At 45.2% G+C, this 20,710-nt stretch overlaps 1 protein-coding gene across 1 annotated transcript in view; it reads right to left on the minus strand.

Moving 5' to 3' along the window:
• The window catches only part of PCP2 (Purkinje cell protein 2), a 144,119-nt gene that overhangs the window by 105,773 nt on the left and 17,636 nt on the right, over positions 1-20,710 (minus strand). The window contains exon 2 of the mRNA XM_085654394.1: positions 15,584-15,745. Within this exon, the coding sequence (XP_085510520.1) occupies positions 15,584-15,745 (162 nt within the window). The remainder of the gene's footprint in view (positions 1-15,583; positions 15,746-20,710) is intronic.

Consider the following 20,710-nt stretch of genomic DNA (forward strand, 5'->3'; position numbering starts at 1 on the left):
ATTCGCATGATACTTTATCTAGACGATATCCTCATCCTTTCTCAGGACCATTGTCAAATTCTCAAAGATCTGAAGACTGTGATGGACCTTTTGGAAAATCTGGGCTTTATTATAAACAGAGAAAAATCCATCCTTTTACCTTCAAAAAAACTAGAATTCCTTGGTTTTTCAGTAGATACCATAAGTTGTCTTCTACTCCTTCCTCCCAAAAAGATATCCAAAATAAAAAAAGAAATAAGACATATCCTAAAACTTCAGAGTTTTCCCCTAAGAGAACTAGCCAGATTCCATCTTCCCAGGTCCTCTAAATTACCGCGCACTTCAGAGGGTAAAGGCAAGGTCCCTTCAATCGGGTCTTTGGTACGGAGACCTTATCTCTCTAGACCAGGAGGCCAAGGTAGAACTGACCTGGTGGTTAGACAACCTAGAGGCATGGAATGGGAAAGCAATTTTTGGTTCAACTCCAGAATTCGTTTTGGAATCAGATGCCAGCCTTCATGGCTGGGGAGCATGCTTTCAAGGCCAGAACACTGGTGGAATTTGGTCTCTGGAAGAATCCTTACATCATATAAATTTTTTGGAATTAACAGCTGGTCTTTACGCCCTGATGAGTTTCAAACGTTTCATTCAGGGCAGGTCTATCATCCTAAAAATGGACAATATCTCCGCCGTCGCCTACATAAATCGGCTTGGTGGAACCAAATCTGCCGACCTATCCAATCTTGCCAAGAAACTTTGGATGTTCTGCTTGGAACACAAAATCGCCTTAAGAGCCGAATATCTCCCAGGCAAATCCAATGTATCGGCAGACTGGAACTCAAGATTCCTTCTGGACTTCAGCGATTGGAAACTCAATGTCTCCGTCTTCAATTCCCTCAACACCCTCTGGGGACCCCTAGATTTAGACCTCTTTGCCAGCAGACTAACCTTCCAAATTGTGAATTATTACAGTTGGATGCCAGACCCGGGTGCTCTGGCAGTGAATGCCTTCCTCCAACCTTGGCAAGGCAGAAACAGCTACGCCTTTCCCCCCTTTTCCATGATTCAAAGAGTGCTTCAGAAAGTCAGACTCCACCAATGCTCAATCGTGTTGATCACTCCCTTCTGGCCCTCTCAAGCCTGGTTCCCAACTGCCCTAGAAATGAGCTACGATCTTCCATTCCTAATTCCCTTCCTTGCGGACCTTCTTACAGACATAGATGGTCATCTTCACCCCATGGTTCAATCAGGGAAACTGAACCTTCTTGCTTGGAGAGTGTCAGGAGATCCAATGATCTCTCAGGTCTTTCGTCAACAGCTTCAACTCTCCTCGGCGAATCTTGGGCCCCTGGTACACACTACCGATACAACAACATTTGGAAATCTTGGGTTCGTTGGTGCTTGGAAAGGAATCTGGATTCCGTTCAGGCACCTATCGTTGACATAATCAATTTTCTAGTGGAACAATTTGAAAGAGGCCTTAGTTATAGATCTATCAATTGTTATAGATCTGCCATCTCCGCTGGCCACTCCCTCGTCAACGGTAAGACTATTGGTAAAAACGCAGTTATTTGCAGGGTCCTTAAGAGTATCAGACTCAGAAGACCTCCTAGACCCAGATATCAATCCCTCTGGGATGTTAACCTAATCCTTGACCTTTTTTCGGATTGGCCCAGTAATACTCTTTTAGACAATAAAAAACTTTTTATTAAACTGGCTACCTTACTTTGCGTAATCTCCTGTCGTAGAGTCTCTGATGTCAAGGCTCTGGAGATATCTAATAGATCTTATAACATGTTCGGAGTAAACTTTGAGCTCTTCAGAAGAACAAAGACCATGTCCAATTCTATTTTTTACCCTCGTTTTGATGATTATCCCAAACTCTGTGTGGTTGACTGCATGAAAGAATATGATTTTAGAATGAGCTCTCTTCGTCCTCCTACTGCGAACCAGTTACTCATCTCCTTCGTTAAACCACACAACCCTGTTTCTTCCAGTTCTATCTCTAGATGGGTTAAAATTGTGATGAACCTAGCAGGTATCGATCTTAATATTTTTAAACCACACTCTATCAGAGGCGCTATGGCCAGTAAGTCTTTCTGGTCCGGAGGTAAGTTGGACGATATCCTCAAGGCTGCTGATTGGTCTAATGCTCGGACCTTTGCTCATCATTACTGTAAACCTATACCGCATGTATCTGACGTAGTTTTACAAAGCTACCAACAAGCATAATGGTAGCCTCCGGTCTTGTAATGAAATTGCGATTCTCCTATTAACATGACCAGAGAATCTGGATTTCATTAAAGACACGGAGGCTAACATTATCCCCCCCTCCTCTTTCCCCTTGGAGGTTGATATGTTTCTATAAGAATTTAAATGTTTATTATTCAATTTTATAGATATTGTTGACTTGACTTGTTATCGTTGACTTGACATTTCCCTCATGCTTTTTTATACATTGTTGTTTGACACCAGTCTTTTGCTCTTTTTATACTTGCACTAATTCTCTCTTTATTGCAGATACTCTCTAAAGAATTTCGGATTAGAGTTTTCTCTTCTTCTCCATCTTCGGTGTGTCCTTCCTTCTATGACGTCCTTCGTTTCATCAAGACGTTTCTTCTTCATTTTCCAAAGTTCAAAGGATTTTAACGAACTTATCCTGTTTTTTTCGCGATTTAAAAGAGGCAGAATACTGTGGGCTCATGCCTTTTACTGTTGTTAATGTTCTATTTGGAATACTTCCTTTGTGATGTATGCGGCTGTCCTGGTGACGCAATTAAAAGTGTAAGCATAATGTTAGCCTCCGTGTCTTTAATGAAATCCAGATTCTCTGGTCATGTTAATAGGAGAATCGCAATTCTCAGAAAATTAGACACACTGTTTTTATGTCTGACTGAATAAAATGAGATTCCCCGAGTATGGGGATAATGTAGTGGCATACAAAAAATGGCTGATTGAGGGAATAGTTTATGTACTTGCGCAAACAACAAGCCTTGTTTTGTTAAGGTTGCCATCTTTTACTGCTGATGGGATAATTTCAGTGTTTCTAGACTGCAACTAGATGCCATTCCATTCATACTCCTTCCAGAAGGACCAGCAAGGTAAGAAATTGGATACTCAGTTAGTGTGGGTGACTACCAACATCAAGGAATAATCCTGACCTGAACCCTTAGAGTCACTAAATTAACCTCAGCTCAAACCCCTTGTTAGCTACGGCACAGAGCACACAGGCTTAATTTGAGTCAATTTCTAATGTATTTATGCAGTACCAAAACTATAATAAAATGAAAAACACAAAGCAATAATAATCTCAAACCGAATTAGGAAAATAGAGTAACGTTTAATAAATAAAAGGCACCAAAACATAAAAAATCCAATAAAGGGAACTGGAGTTATGAATTTTTAAAGTTTAAAGTAAAAATAGCGCAAAAAGTGTCTAGACCAATGGCTCAAATCCTGGATCTCAGATAATGCCTTGTCCTCCTGCTTCATTCTGGAGCATGCTCACCAAGCACTTGCGGCCAAGCCGCCACCGTGAGCTCGCTCCAGCCCCGTAATCGCACGGATCCTCAACTACCATGACCAGAACGTGATCCTGAAACAAGCCTGTGTGCAAAAGTCCCTAACCTCTGATTCCCACCAGATAATGATTTGTCTGGACTATAGCAAATTAGTACAACAACAGAGACAGTCATTTCCCCCTTGTTGTTCGCCCTGGCTATTGAACCACTGGCGGCGCATGCCCGACTGGGGCTTTCTTATGCAGGCGTTCACTTGAGGGGGGCTGCCCACTATATCTCTCTGTATGCTGATGATCTGCTGATGTTTTTGGCGGATGCCGAGGGTGTGCTGCGCGGGGCGACTGCCTTGTTGGAGGCCTTTGGACGCCTATCTGGGCTCAAGGTCAACTGGGGCAAGACATGCTTGTTCCCGCTGGGACCGGGCGGCCGGGCCCCCCAGTCACTGGGACTGGTCCGATGGGAGGGGAGCTGCCTGCGATATTTGGGGGTTAATATCTACCACACCCAGCCGGACTTGCTGGAGGGGAATATTGGCAGAGCCATTCGCGGCTTGCGGGGTAGCATGAGTTTCTGGAGTACGCTCCCACTGTCGTGCGCCGGGAGGGTGGCGCTGTTGAAGATGGTGGCGTTGCCACGACTCCTCTATTTCTTTCGCACCCTACCTATATGGGTACCTGCGTCGTACTTCCAACGGCTCAGGGCGATGTCCACGGGCTTCATTTGGGGCTCAGGGAGACGGCGGGTGGCTTTGACCACCCTGCGGCGGCCGAGGGCGGAAGGGGGCCTGGCAGTCCCGGACTTCGAGTGGTACTATCTGGCGGCCCAACTCCAGTGGCTTACGCAGGCGGTTGCCAGGGAATACAGGGGCCCGGAGGGCCCACAGGACAGGTTGATCCCGCGGCATGTGCTAGCCTTCATAGTCTTGCAGCAGAGGCTGGACCTTGCCTTGCTTACGTTGGAAGAGCGTACACTCCGGCTGTGTTGGAACCGGTGCCAGAAGAGGGCGGCGATAACTCGCCCCCACGCCCCGGAGATTCCTTTGGGAATGTGTACGGCGTTCCCGCATGGAGGCGAATGGTCTGGGCTGGCTGTTTGGGAGGAGTTGGGCGTGCAGATGGTGGGCGACTTATTCCGGGAGGGGGTGCTGCTGCCTTTCCAGGAGTTGCAGGACTCCTATGGGCTCCCACGTGGGGACTTTTTACTTCACGCGGCCCTAGTAGCGAGCCTTCAGCGGCACTGGAATGCGGGGCTCTCGGAGCCACCGGTCGCTGCAGGTTGCCAATATGTAGTGATGGCGGCGGGGACGTCCAAGGCCATTACTTGTCTCTACCGCAGACTGTCGTCGGAAGGCCTACCGCCCCTTGCCACCTTGAGGGGCAAGTGGGAATTGGACCTTGAGAAACCGATCCCCGAGACTACCTGGACCACGCTGGTGCGGCGGGCCTGGAAGGGAACGCGCAATGCCCGGTTCCAGTTGGTTCAATTTTTCACGTTGCACAGGGCATATTTGACGCCGGTTAAAATATTGCAATATTTTGGGGGTGCGCACTCGCAATGCCCGCGGTGCGGAAGAGAGGGTGCTGATTTTCGTCACATGTTTTGGTCCTGCGTTCAGTTGGGTGATTATTGGGCAGAGGTTATGGATTGCCTAAATCAGGTGACGTACCCTGTTATTGACCCGGACCTGGGGGCCTGTTTACTGCTTTGGTTCCCACACACCCGCCGGACGAAGGTCACTAGCAAGTTTTACGACTTAGGATTGATAATGGCCAAGAGGGAACTGACTATGCACTGGAAGTCCAGGACGGGGCCTAGCTTCTTGCGGTGGAGGGCGGCCTTTGCGCATTGGGCGGGGGCTGAGGGTGCGCTCCGGTTGCAATTAGCTCTTCGGAGGGATGACGAAAAGGCGCTGGCGACGGCCCGTGCGTGGGAGGCGTTGGTGGTGGAACTTCAGGGGCTGATGGCTAACAACGGGACAGAGGGAGACACATCTGGCGGGCTGGAGGAGGTGGTGAACGGGGAGTAGAAGGGGAGTTGTAGCGAGCGCTGGAAACAAGGGTGTGGCTAAGCGCGAGGGAAAGCCATGGTTCTCTAGCGGAGGGCGAGCACCCATGTCTGATTTATGGCAGGGAGGGGGCACATCAGGAGCGATGCAAAAGACAGGAGGCACACTGACATGGGGTGGGGAGGGAGGGAGGAGGGCCCGTTTGGGCTGGAAGCTTATTCTCCCGGTTATTGGCTGATAATTCTGTATGTGCAATAAGTTCTTTGATCAGGGAGGAAGCGGGTTTGTACTGAGTTGTTGCTATGAAAACAATAAAAAATGTTTCAACAAAAAAAAAAAAACAGAGACAGTCATTTACTGCCGCCAAAGCGCCCCTTCAGAAAAATGCAAGTTTCCTATATGTCGCTCTTTCCGGCCCGTCTCAGAGTCAGCTATAAAAACAGTACATTGTTCTTTGATACCCCTGAGGAGGTCTTTCAATGGACAGAAGAATGTCTAACAATCAGGGCCCGTACACCACCACCTCGAGACTCAGACTCATCATCTGGGGACCCATGCCTACAGCAGAATAAAACTCCTAAGGACAAGCGGTGACCCCGGTCAAGATCATCCTGGTACTCGTGTGGACACAAACAATCTGGCACCCAGAAGGCAGATTCGTAAACTTTAACAAATCTGTACCAAGCCCCGCAAGGTCAACGGTGCAGAGAATCTCTTACCTAATGGATCATGTACCGTCAACAACTCGGGCTACTATGTAGAAACTGTTTGATTTTTCAGGTCCCAAGGACTAAATATAGGGATGGGACCCTTGGGGAACCTTTAGACTGTTTCAGCCCTCATCCCCAGTTGGGGTGAGAACTGTTTACCTTCCGCAACAGATTCGTCAGTGTTCTTTGAGGTATTCGGGTGGGTGTTAGAGTTTCAATATCTTTTTGTTATGGTTGTTGAATGTGCTTACAGTATGTCATTCTCCGTTGGTATTTGCATCACATTTTTTTATAACTCTCAAACCACATCCAAAGATGTCACTCTCGGATATTTCAGCTCCACCTAGAGCTATTAAAGTTGTCTCTTGGAATGTTCGGGCCTTCTCGACAAGATCAAGAGGGGGGCAATCCTTAAACATGCGAAACGCATAGGGGCAGATGTCCTGATTTTGCAATAAACTCACTTATTGAAGGCCCGTGCCCCATGCCTTGCTCGCTATGGGTTCAGACAAGTTCTTCATTCAGGGTTTACGAGAGGTTCCAGGGGGGTAGCTATATTAATCCACCACGGAATCCCGTATACACACATGCACACATGGGCCAACACGTTGGCCCGATACTTGCTTATTTATTGCATGATCTGGGGTTAACCCTTAGTGTTGGGCAGCATATATGCCTCTCCAACCCTCAGTCAGGCATTCACAGAGTGTCTCATTGACATTTAGGGTTCACTAGCCGGCGTACTGTCACTGGTGGGAGGGGACTGGAATTATGTCTTGGAACCCGTTCATGCTAGATGTTGCCCCACAGTGACACATTAAATGCCATGAGAGTGTCGGCTGGGGCCCCCGGTACAGACACTGGGAAGGGTGGACCAGTGAGGACTTTTTACCCTACAGACACCAGTTACATGTTTTTTTCAACGGTACATGGGTCATTTTCCAGAATGGACTACATCTTCATTACCAGCGCTCATATCCCCAGAGTGGTTGCGACAGAGATTCTGGCCAGAGGCCGGTCAGATCATTTCCCGGTTCAAATTCAGATGAAAATAGGTCGAGGGCGACCCGCATTTCATTGGCAACTGTCGCCTTGGCGGCTCCACAACCAGGTCTATAAAACAAATTTTCATGCAGCCTTGCTAGAATACTTCTCATTAAATGCAGAATCGGCACCTTCTGCCTCTATGCAATGGGAGGCCATGAAACCCACTATCCGTGGGTTCGATATTAGTCAATGCACGGCTGCCAGTCGCCAGAAGAAATCGACCCTAGTACAACTTGAAGCCCAGATTCTCACATCGGAGAGGCACGCACAAGAGCCTAATGGTAATAGTGCTTGCAGACAACTGGCGGTTCTGCAGAAAAGATATCAAAGCATCCTCCTTGACGAAGCCAGACACGCATGGAAGGCCACGCAAAGCAGGATTTACCAATGGGGGGACAAATCGGGGAAACCTCTACACAGACTGTGTCAGTACACTCTCAAACCGGCAGAAATACCCATAATTAAATCATCCACAGGGGAGACGATTTCTGACCCCACATCTATTGCCAAGACCTTTGATGAATTTTACTGTTCCCTTTACACTAAGCAAGAGGGGTTATCAGAATCCCAGATTGAGAATGTTTTTCAAGATATTCTGCCCAGGCATTGTCTGACGCTGCACGAGATTCCCTTGAAGATCCTATCTCACTCAAAGAATTAACCTAAGCAGCGGCTGATATCGCCTCTGGCAAATCACCGGGACCAAATGGATTCCCTAGTGAGTTTTTCAAAGCATGTGCATCTATATTGGAGCCACATTATCTCTTGACCCTTGATGCAGCCATCCAAAATAAAATCCTGCCAACAGACTGAAGACATTCTGAAATTGTGGTCTTCCATAAACCAGGATGCCCCCTGGACCTTTGTTCGTCCTATAGGCCAGTTTCTGTAATAAATATTGAAACTAAGCTTTTAGCCAAAGTACTGGCAAACAGATTGATCCCACTTCTCACGGACATGATCCACCACGATCAGGCCTGCTTCATGCCGCAAAGATCGACCTGACACAACATCAGTAGATTGCATAACGCCATCGCCGCCATTGATTACCTAAACAGATAGGCTGTCGGCAGACATGGACAAGGCATTCGACTCAGTGAGTTTGACTTACATGTTCATTTTATTGAGACACTTAAACATGGGTCCCCGTCTCATTGCATGGATCAGGCTAATATATACAAATCTTGTGGGTGGCCAGAGCAACGTCGGCCCACTTTCCAATTCACCGTGCCCCCTTTCTCCCCTGCTACTTGCCCTTGTCATCAAGCCACTTGCAGCCTGGGTAAGAAGTGACCCTCTCTATTGCGGGTTCGAGTGGACTCCGGATATATCGGACCGCATAGCATTATACGCAGACGAACCCGCATATAAGATCGAACAGTGGATTATGGAAGAACCATCCCTATAACCACTCCTGTATAGCATCAGCCCCTGGAGGCCTCCCCCTTGCCACACAGGTAGTGATCATAACTTGACGGCAGAGTGTTCGCCGTATCAGTTGGTGGGGGCGTCCTACACGTGAGACCCTGCTGTGGCGAAATTGCTTTCTCCCGCAGGTGGTGGACCTTCAGGGGTTCGGCGGCTGGGACAGCATCGGAGTTTCAAGCTTATGAGATGTTATGAGGGGCCATACCCTAAAACACCTTCAAAAGCAGTTCTCCATGCCCCACTCCCAGTTTTACAGAATACTTACAACTACGACATGCTCTACATTCTTACATTAAGGACCTAACTGCCCTGCCCGAGATCAGCCCACTGGAAGGCAAACTCCTAATGGCGGACTTAGGGGATCATAACATTTCCAAAATATATCAAACCCTAGTGATGAATATCCCCACAACCCTGGCCACCACACGAGCCACTTGGGACACAGATATAATAATAATAAAAGAGCTTGTAAAGCGCCTGGTTACACTAGCTAGTGTGTCCCCGCGCTGCGGCCGGAAGATGCTAAATGAGATGCTATAAAAAGCAGGCAGAAACATACAGAAGCTTTATGTCTAGAAGAGCCATATCTTCATTTTTTTCTGAAAAATGTTTTCAGATTGTTCCATCCGAAGATCCAGGGGAAGCGCGTTCCACTGTTTAGCGGCCAGGTAGCGAAAAGATCGACCTCCCATTCTCCTTTTTTTTATAACTGGGACTTGAACCAGTCCCGAGCCCCAAGACCGTAAGGCCCTGGTAGGAGTATAGGGCGACAGTAGGTTGTATAGGTAATTCGGACCTTTCCTCATCAGGATCCGTTGACTAATGCATAGGGCCTTAAATAGAATTCTTTCCTTTACTGGGAGCCAATGTAAAGTAGTTCGGGCATTTTTGGATGAGGCTCTCCTAGGAAGTACCAGGACTAGGCGGACAGCCGCGTTTTGAATGTATTCTAATCTTTGAACGCTCTTGCTACTGGCGCCTATGTAGAGTGCATTCCCGTAGTCCAGGCGAGAGGTGACAAGTGCGTGGACTAGGGTTTTTGACGACGATTGGTCAGAGGCTCTCTAATCACCACGTGAAGTTGCAATATCCACACGCCTAAGCTACATTCAATGTTTAATACCTACATAGGGTATATTATACGCGACAAAGACTATGGAGGGCCGGACTGATTATCTCCCCTCGGTGCCTTCGGTGTTACTCAGAGAAGGCACCTTCCTACATACAATCTGGACGTGTCCCACTCTCGATTGTTTTTGACTGGGGGTGCTCCAAAGCCTGTCTGCAGTAATGACCTGGGACATTCCCAGATCTCTCAAACTCAGGCTTTTACATTGTACAGATGAAATCGTGAGTAATCATTATAAAAGACATTTGCTATTCTTGGGCCTTATCCTAGCAAAGTGGGATATCACAAAACATTAGAAGGCTGACACCTCACCCTGTGTATCGACATGGAAGACAGGCATGGACTATGTTGTGGATTTAGAATGTCCTGTATTTATAGCCCGCAGTTGCCCACAGCAGTATACCAAAATATGGAAGAGGTGGGCCACATACAGGAACATTCCCTTGGAGACACACAATACAGAGGATGGTCATGAATGAAGTCGTAACATTTCAGTAGGGATGGAGAGTTTATATCAATACCACGCCCACAAATTAGGTATGCGAGTAACCAAGATTATAATGTATAAGATCAGACGCAGAGTTAGGTTTTGTTAGACGCAGATGTTTTTGTCTTATGTTTGTATTCCTATGATACATTAAAAGATATGGACTGTAATTTACCTCCTATATACTTAATTGGTGATATGTATGTCTCTCATCGCTTGGAAATATTGTTTTGAGCTTGACAAAATCAAAAAAATGTGTTCCCTAAAAAAAAAAAAGAGAGCAAAAATCACGAAACATCAATGTAGTTTAACTGGTCACGTTAGACCAGGACCAAGGTGCAATTTCAGGCTGACTGCGATGGAGCGTGGGTCTAACATACCATTCAGATTCAACCTGGTCAGAGGTTTCACCTTTAGACATAGTCTCAAAACTGGAAGTCAAAATGTTTCAGTAGGGTAAAGAAAAGGGCTGTTTCCAAGGAGGAATCTACAAGAGCTGACAGTCTTTTTATGAGGTCCCAGTAAAGGCATTAGCATTGGTGGAAAAAGCTCAGAGCAGGAAATATTAAAATTACGTGTCCTGGGAAGTCCTCAAGCAGGTTGGATTTTTATGGTGCCTTCACCTAGGCAAGGTTTCTACATTCTGTTTTTCTGAGCTAGTAATTTTTCAGCTGAGGAGTCTGTGGGCTCTATACAATGACGGCCCCACAAGGCTGGATACCTTTTCACTGACTTTCTGCTGTATTGGATTTTATGCTACAGAGAAGCTTGGATTGGGAGAAACGTGTTTATTTGGCCCTGAGACAGTGCACCTTGGGCTGACTGGCTTGGCAGGTAGGTCCTGTTCCTTTAGAGGTCTTCACGTCCAAAACGTTTTCAAGTCCAAGGTTTTCAGGGGTGGCAGAAGAAGTCCAGCCAGTCACAGATTTGGGTTACATGATCTCAGGAACCGCATTTGGGGGTCAGGATTCACTATAGCAGAGTCCACTAGCTTGGTTCAGGTCAGGTACAGTTGGTAGTGGTCAAAAGGGAGTTGCAGGAAAAGGCCTATTGTAGCTTTTTGTAGCCCTGTAGCTAAACAGGAGGTCAGCCAACTGACCCTTAGTGTCTACCTCTTTGCCATGGGTACACAAATGGAGTCCAGTCATTTAGGGCTCCTTTCAGGCCATGGAAAACAGGACCATTCCTCTTCTATTCTTCCTCAGGTCCAACAGTGCTGAGCAGGGTGCCTGAGGATGCCATAATAATGTCCTGTACCAGCTTGTGTGTTTGGGGGTGACTCCTTATCTCTCCCTATCCAATGTGGTAAATGTTCCCTGGGGTAACACTACCCACTTTTACAGTAGTTTCTGTCTATCATTACTGCAACAAATCCCATATTGCCCTTTACTCCTAAGATCCGAAATTGTGAAATCCTTCTCCCTTTGGGTAGAGCCTGTATGGCCACCCAAAGGTGTAGACAGGATAAAGAGCTGTCCCTCCTCTGTTTTCACTTTAAACCAGGTCTGGGGGCAGCTTTCCTCCACTGGATTTGGTTCCTGCCTGACTGGGAGGACAAACAAAGGGGGCTGTCCAGGTGGCAGCTGACATCTGCTAGTGACAGGGGACCCCGCTTTGAAGTAAATTAAGCTCTTAGGCACTTTCCAACTGGTTATCCTCCCAGCGGAACAAAACATGCCCCTACACCCAGGCCTTTGTCTCTGCTCTGGGCAGTGCTTAATTTGAGCTGGTGTTTGCTGGTGGGGCCAACCAACAATCAATTTTGGGGACTGGTATTTATTTTTCTGCAAAACCAAAGGAAATGATGGACGGAGTGTTGAACAATGCAAGCACTCACCCCCAGTCAACTGATCTGGGTTTAATCCACCACCGTTCTTTAGCCCACTCTGCCACCCCAGTTCAGACATGGCCATATGCAAATCAGTCTGACCCTGTGCCTCATGGGAACAGTCCAGCCCGAACTGCCAGGCCATGTCTTCCCTGGACCGGAAACAAGCTTCCTAGGACCGGTTTCTGGCATTTCAGCCGTCTTCAGCCAGGCTTGCTTGAATCCAGTGGCAAAGTGAGCAAGGGACTCACGTCTGAGCATACCCTGCCAACTTATGGCGAACAAAGCAAAACCAAAGGAAATGATGGACAGAGTGTTGAACAATGCAAGCACTCACCCCCAGTCAACTGATCTGGGTTTAATCCACCACCGTTGTTTAGCCCACTCTGCCACCCCAGTTCAGACATGGCCATATGCAAATCAGTCTGACCCTGTGCCTCATGGGAACAGTCCAGCCCGAACTGCCAAGCCATGTCTTCCCTGGACCGGAAACAAGCTTCCTAGGACCGGTTTCTGGCATTTCAGCCGTCTTCAGCCGGGCTTGCTTGAATCCAGTGGCAAAGTGAGCAAGGGACTCACGTCTGAGCATACCCTGCCAACTTATGGCAAACAAAGCAAAACCAAAGGAAATGATGGACGGAGTGTTGAACAATGCAAGCACTCACCCCCAGTCAACTGATCTGGGTTTAATCCACCACCGTTCTTTAGCCCACTCTGCCACCCCAGTTCAGACATGGCCATATGCAAATCAGTCTGACCCTGTGCCTCATGGGAACAGTCCAGCCCGAACTGCCAAGCCATGTCTTCCCTGGACCGGAAACAAGCTTCCTAGGACCGGTTTCTGGCATTTCAGCCGTCTTCAGCCAGGCTTGCTTGAATCCAGTGGCAAAGTGAGCAAGGGACTCACGTCTGAGCATATCCTGCCAACTTATGGCGAACAAAGCAAAACCAAAGGAAATGATGGACGGAGTGTTGAACAATGCAAGCACTCACCCCTGGGGGAGAATGTCTGCATTGTCAGCATTCCGTCCATCATTTGTTTGTTTTAAAAAAAAATTATTTTTCCGCATCAGACAAGATATTTACTAAGAGCAAGAAAGGGGAAAACACACACTGTAGAAAGACGGAGGAAGAGACAGATGGAAAAAATGTCACAGAGGGACAAAAAAGAAACCTGCAAGAATGAGATAAAGGAGCAGGGGCAGTCTGGTAGTGGATTAAAGGGTCATGAAGTGGACTTAAGACTACAAAGCATTGGTAGTCGGCGTGCAGACATTTAATAGCAATGGCCGAGATAGTCTGACCAGAGCCTTGGGTACCTGCACACATTCGTTTACAAATTAAGCATTGGGTCTGGGAACAGTTTTCACACCTCAATCAGGGCCCTTCATGTGCTATGTGACAGCTGAAAGGCTCACGTAAATTAGCCTTTAGGAGTTTCATGCAGGAAAAAGGTAACTTTCTAAAAGTTACCATTCCTTCATACTATTGAAAATTCTGACTATCAGTAAATGGGGCTTTTAATAAATATTAAAAAATAGTGGTTTAAACACCTCTCTAATTAGTCTTTTCCCTGTGATAGCAGAATTAATATTTAACATGGCCTGCCCGTGTTTCTCGATGGGTCAGCCTTCCTGCAGTGAAAATAGCTTTTGAGTGCTAGTTACTTTAAGGACATGTTAGATTGAAATTTCTACATGTCCTACTTTTTAATTCTATGCACCTTACCTTGTGGACTACAAGGGAGGAATTATTAATATTTAAAAGAAAGGTTTTTACCTGTGAAAAAGGGCGTATCCTGACATGTTGCAGTGCATGTGTTCCACTGTTACAGTCAGGCTACTTTAGTAGACCTGAAGCTATGTTTGTATTGCCACCATGGTAAATGGTACAATAGGAGTGTCAGATCACTAGTGGCATTTAACTTACAGGCCCAGGGTACATTGTAGACCATATACTAGGGACTTTTAAATATACCAATAGGAGTTTGGCAATTCAACCATGTTTAAATGAGGAGCACAGGCACTGTGTTAGTGGTTAGCAAAGGTAAAGTACAAAGAGTTCTAAAGCCAGCAAAACAGATGGGGCAAAAATCGGAGGGGACCCCACATAAAAGATGGCCATTTCCTATAAACAAGATTTAACATATCAACTTATTAGTGATGTCATTGTTACTGATTAAGTCTTGACTTTCATTTTCACTTCTGACGTCATGACTTTAGTAACCATAAAAAAGAAAAAACAATTTCTCTGTTTGAAGGGTACTTCTGGATACATAGGCTAAGAGAACTGTCAGGAGAAGGTGAAGCTTTACTGTATTTTGAATGCATCTTTTTCTAATTTCTGTTTTTAATCCTTTTGCATTCATATACAATATAGTGTGTTTCATTTTCCAAACATTTAATACTTCCCCTGTCAGAGCCCATGGTAACTCTTCCTACAGATGCATTATTGTAATACGAGAATGTGTTACTGCACTGATTTTACACAATGGGATGGACTGAACCTTGATTATGTGAGCACACGAAAGCAGGCATTTTCTGATAATGTACAGCTTTCACAACTGCTGGTCATGGCACAAGGGGCCATTTGGCTGTTCTGAAGGGGCAGGAAAGGAAAAGATTGAGGAGGGTGATCAATTGCCCACTAGTCAGGCTAGAGGCTGTACCTCTCCCGCAACCAAGTAACCACAATTTCACATTGTGTGACCCCACCCAACTTTCTGCCACCCCTAGTGGCACCTTACATGGGGAGAGGAGTTGGCCTAACGGCTAGAGCGCTCGACCTCGGACCTGGGGGACTGGGTTCGAGTCTCGGTTATGACGCTGAACATCCTGTGATTCTGGGCAAATCACTTAATCTCCCCGTACCTAACAAAGAATGAATGTGTGTCCTAATGTAACGTAATTGGTGCTAAGTAAAGCGCTCTGATACCTGATTGGATTTGGGTCAAGTTCGCGCTATATAAAACTCTGCAAAAAAAAAGAAAATTGACGCTCTGCTATCCCTACCACATATTGTCCTACCACACCTTCAGTTTAGAAGAGCTACCTCTGATCTTCCACTGCTGCTCCTAACACTCCCACTGCCCTGACCTCAGTGCACTCACCTGGTCAGCCCATCAGCTTGCCCCAGCCCACTGCTGCTGGGCCCTTAGCTTCATAAATGGGAAGTAGTGGGCGCAAGATGTAGTGCTTGGGCAGTGCCAACTACATGTCAGGCAGGTGACTGACTTGAGATTGTGCATATGCCCTGTGGGTCCTTCTGAGACACTGTTCCTAAAGGACCATCCTCTGGTTCACTACAGGCCACCCCGCCTATACTCACTCATACCTTGAGAGTAGCAGGCAATGAATGCTTATCAAATGTGATTTTTAGTAGCATTTTGGTACAGCCCAACCCCCTATGAACAGCGGCTTGCCAAGTTTTTAGAACCCTGTTCAGCTTACCTGCCACCGTCTTCTGTCCCAGCCGGCCCTTGCGTACCGGGATCTTGTATCGCTGTCATCCAGGAAAGCAGTGGGGATGGTCTCATAATTCCTTCCGCGGTGGTAGAGGGCACTCAGGGTTCTAATCATTGGTCTCCTCACCCCTGAGTTGCTCTTAATTGCCTACAACAAGAGACCAAGCATTAGTCAGTGGCAGAGCAAGGCCTAGGTCTGAGATCTGAAGGAAGCTGGTGAAACAAGAGCGACTTGGGGCATGCACATTCCACAATGATCTAGACAGCAGAGGGAATGATTCCACAGAACCACCTTACAGGTCTCAGTAACATTTCAGATGCCTGACAGGCTAAAGCCTCTGAAAAGTTGGCACAAAGATCAGTACATGTCCAGCCTCCAAGCTATACATGTGACTGACTCTACATCGTCCTCATTGTCAGCGGCCTATTTGTAAATATACACCTGTTCCTAAGGCCTGGTCTCCCTCTGCTTATGGCTTCAGAGGGAGCAGTGTGGCACGCGCTTGATAAAGATGGAGTGTGGGCATGGCTCGCTATCACCACAGGGCGCACAGCAGGGTATCGTACAGGTTGGTGACCTACATTATAAGTTCAGAAATTAGGAGGAAATTAATAAATCAAAGCAGATGATAACAAATACATGTGATGGCCATTGATCTTAGTGCAGCTTGTCAGCTGTGCCCTCCTTGGTGAGGTGTGAACAGGTCTGGGGGACACATCATCTACATTCCATTAGTAACATGGACACATGACCAGAGTATTCGCAGGGAGGAGCAGGACCTTTAAATAACGAAGGCCCAAGGGCAGCACAATGTTTTAAAAAAAATCAAAATTCAGTTCGCGAACCCCATAACTTTCTAAATACTATCCAAAAGTCATCGACAAAGAGACTACGCCGACCTCGCAATCAACTTAGATATCTGACAGATGCAGAGATAAAAAACCTATTGCTGTCGTACGAGGCATCCTCCAATCTTCCCCCCTCTGGTAAAATGAACATAACATTCAATTAGTCCTAATTAGCGCAAATAGAACTTAAAACTCTAACCACAGAAAACCAAATCTTAACAACCTGCAAAAGGTCACATTAATTACTGAAAAGCAAGACTCGATAAGTGTCATCCCACAGAAACCCATCTCATGTCTTCTACTTAACTTTCGCTCAGCAAAGAAACATGTCGCAAACATAGCCGACCTCATCTTAAACCAGGAAATTGACGTAACTATCCTAACAGAATCATGGCTATCGGATTCATTCTTCCCATGCCTTGATCTATTAGTCCCCCCCGAACTACAGCATAGTGAGACTAGACAGGCTAAACAAAACGGGTAGAGGCATCACCTGTACACATAGAGCTGACATTACCATTATGAAAGTACATTCGGACCCTCTAGAGTCATGTGAATACCTCGGTCTGTCCCTAAGAACCATAGATAACCAACTTTGCAAACTTCACGCGTTTTACCACCCACCAGGCAAAAGTACCATGTTCATAGACCAGCTGATAGAAATCATCACAACAAACTCGACTCCTCAATTCAACGATATTTTCTTAGGAGACTTCAATCTTCACTGGGAAGATCAAAATAATAATCAGATAAATCTGCTCAAAGACTTCCTTGAAGACCAATCTTTGGTTCAAGAATGCCAGCTACCAACCTATACAAAAAGATCTACACTAGACTGGATCATTTCTAAGGAAAAAGTTGTTGAGATCACTCCTTGTGACTGGTAAGATCATCACATCATTACCTTCCAATTACCCTACATGAAAATGAAAACATCCTCACAACCAATCAAACCTAAAAAATGGGTTTGTGACACCAAAGGGCTCAATATGGAGAATCTTGTAGCACGATGTGAGAAGGAACTGCAACCTCCTAATGACCCAACAGAAGTCACCGAACTCACGGAATACTATAACACTACGATGTCGAAAATAATTGAGGACACAGCCCCTTTAATACTCAAAAGAATGTCAGTCATGATAAAAACCCTTGGTTCAATGGATCCCTCAATGAAGAAAGACGATCACTCAGACTTTCAGAATGAAAATGGAGACAACACTCTTCCGCTCCCCATCTAAAACAACTAAGACAGGCCAGAAACGTCTACAATAAAAGTATTTTAAAATAAAAAAAAGACTTCTTTAGAAGAGAACTGGATAATGCAAAAAACAGACCAAGGAAACTCTTCGAACTGCTAAAAGATCAATCCAATAAAACGGCCAAATCCACGCAAACTTCCACAAAAACAAACATCAGTTGCGAAGAATTCTCTTCCTTTTTTACAGCCAAAGCCAAATCCTTGGACGTGGAGCTCAAAAATGCAGCGGAGATCCCTTTGTTCTAAAGGACCACTGCAGCTAAGCCTCATTCTCAACCAGCTCTGACACCGCCCAAAAACAATGCATTATGGTCAGAATTCAAGTTATATGACGACAAAGATAGTGCCAAAATTATTTCAACCATAAAATCAAACCACCATTTTAATGATCCTCTACCAGCAAAATGCTGGCCAACAATTAACCAGCTACTCATCCCCTTTTGGACAAAGATTATTAATGATTCACTTTCGCAAGGCTCGTTACCAGACTGCCTAAAAACAGGGCAAGTCATTCCAATCATAAAAAAACCTACAGAGAAACTCTCAGACCACAACAACTTTCGACCAGTTACAAATTCAAATTCACATTCGCTTTATTCGATTTCATGTTAAATTAGAAAACCATAAAAGCATGATACACAAATATAAAATTTATACATTTTTAGCACTCTAATTAAATTCTTTTAAAAAGTACAAAACACCACATTATATTAGTACAAATTTACCAGATAAAAACATGTTTCCATAGAGTGCTCAATTCATTAAAACAATGTTATACATATATAACAATACGTTAAAATTTACAGTTGTTTCCTAAATTTGACTGCTGCAATATTTCTGGCATAGCATTCATTTTCCAATAACTGCAGTGCAAAATAGGCAGGGCGGCATTGCCTCAAACCCTAATTTTTTAGAAGTGGAAGGATCCATCTTTTTCTATAATCCCTATAGTATTTACAAAATAAAACAATATGAATTGTTGATTGGGACGCAACCCCATCGCAAGGGCAAGCTGCTAAGTTTTTTGACCACTCACTTACTGTACGGAATGATACTAAGCGGTAGAAAACATCTAACCTAAAACGTGTAAGTACGAATCTATCGTACCCGGTTCCATGATAGGTCAAATAGGGTTGCATTTCAGTGGAGGAACAAATAATCTGATTTAGCTGAACTGTTGGTTTGTGGGCTTCACTAGCATATCTGAGTTATTCCAAGTGTGACATACATTGTTTTTTTAAAAATCTTTTCTGGAGATATTAATCATCTTTGCTGGGCTATGGAAGAATTCGGGCCTTCCCAAGTCCCCCATAAAATCTTTGCTATATTTTAGCCATCTAATAGCTAGGGCCTGGTCCAGGTTGAAAGAATCTGTTATGACCCTTTGATTAAATGTTGTCTTTGTTGAAGTCCAGATTTGATGTCATAATAAAACTGTCTGGGCCCTTATTTTATCCATAATATATTGTAGCCCCAGTTCAGTATGACAAACAAAAGTTAAGGTTGAACGTGGGACAGCCAATATGTAACGAATAAAAGCATTTTCCACTTTCTGTATGTCCACCACGTTACTATATCCCCATATCCCAGCCCTGTACAGTACTACGCTGGCACACTTGGTTTGGTAAATTTTGATCAATTCTAATGGTGGCCTTTTACCTAGTTTCTGTGCAAAATTTACAAGGGCTGTAGTTGTTTTCATAAATATCAATCTTTTTGCCCTTATGGCCTGCTGCCAGGTGCCCTTATTATCCACAAGAATGCCTAAATAGGGATACGTTTTTGTGTATTCAAGTTTATTATTTCCGATAAAGATTGATCTTTCTTTCTTACTAACTTTCCCACAGCTTATTATATAAGTTTTAGTGGCATTAATCTTTAGGTCAAGGCTTTCCATATAATCGTTATATATTTATTGAAAGCCCGCTGTAGCTCTAGTGGAGTTTGAGCCATTATCACAGCGTCATCAGCATAGAGTAGGGTGGGTATGGGTCGATTTTGTACTTTTGATAGGTCCTGGCACCCCTCGAGCATCACCCGTTCTAGACCGTTGGTATACAGGGTAAACAGGAAGGGCGCCAGGACGCAACCCTGTTTAACCCCCCTCTCTACTGCAAATGAAGCTGTGTATTCCCCATTTGGTCCGTACCGTACCCTGGCTCTGGCATCAGAATACAACTCTCTTATTACTTGAATTAGGGGAAGTTCAACTCCCATCGCTTCGAGGAGCTTCCACAATTTTTTGTGCGATACAGAGTCGAACGCAGTGGAAAGATCCACGAAAGCGAAGTATAATTTCCCTTTTTTTGCCTTAACATATTTTTCCATCAAAATTGTTAAATTTAGACCCTGTTCTATAGTTCCAAAACCTTCCCTAAATCCAAATTGCAAATCTGTTAAAATGTTATTAACTTCGGCCCATTCCTGGAGACGGTTTAAAATAGTGCGACCTAAGACCTTTCCCACCGAATCTAATAGGGAAATTGGCCGATAACATGGGTTGGGTTTTGTCTATCGCCTTTCTTAAAAATTGGGACCATTAAAGACTCAGACCAAGTTATTATGAGTCCCACCTTGCAAGCTGCTGCAAGGACTTGCTTTATTATGGGGCCCCATAACTCCATGTTTTGTTTAAATGTGTCTACAGGTACCCCATCTGGTCCCAGTGCCTTTCCACCCTTACTAGCTTTCAGGGCAAGTTGATCTTCATCTAAGGTAAAATCTATATTAATTGGGAAGGGGTCATTTATGGGGCTAGGAAATATGAGGCAGACAGTTCGAATTCTGGGCTCCATTTTCTTGGCGTACATTTTGGAAAAGTGATCTACCTATTGGCCTTCATCAATTGCTACTTCCAATCTTGGGGTTATCTCAGGTCTCAGAAAAGGAGAGTTGAGCACGCGCCAAAATGGAACCCTATCCCCCTCTATACATGCCTTAAGTAAATCGGTCCAAGCATTCATTTTTATTTCCCTCTTTCTTGTTTTTAAAGCTAGATTATATGCA

The sequence above is a fragment of the Triturus cristatus genome, chromosome 4_1 (assembly GCF_964204655.1).
Source record: "Triturus cristatus chromosome 4_1, aTriCri1.1, whole genome shotgun sequence".
Classification (NCBI taxonomy): domain Eukaryota; kingdom Metazoa; phylum Chordata; class Amphibia; order Caudata; family Salamandridae; genus Triturus; species Triturus cristatus.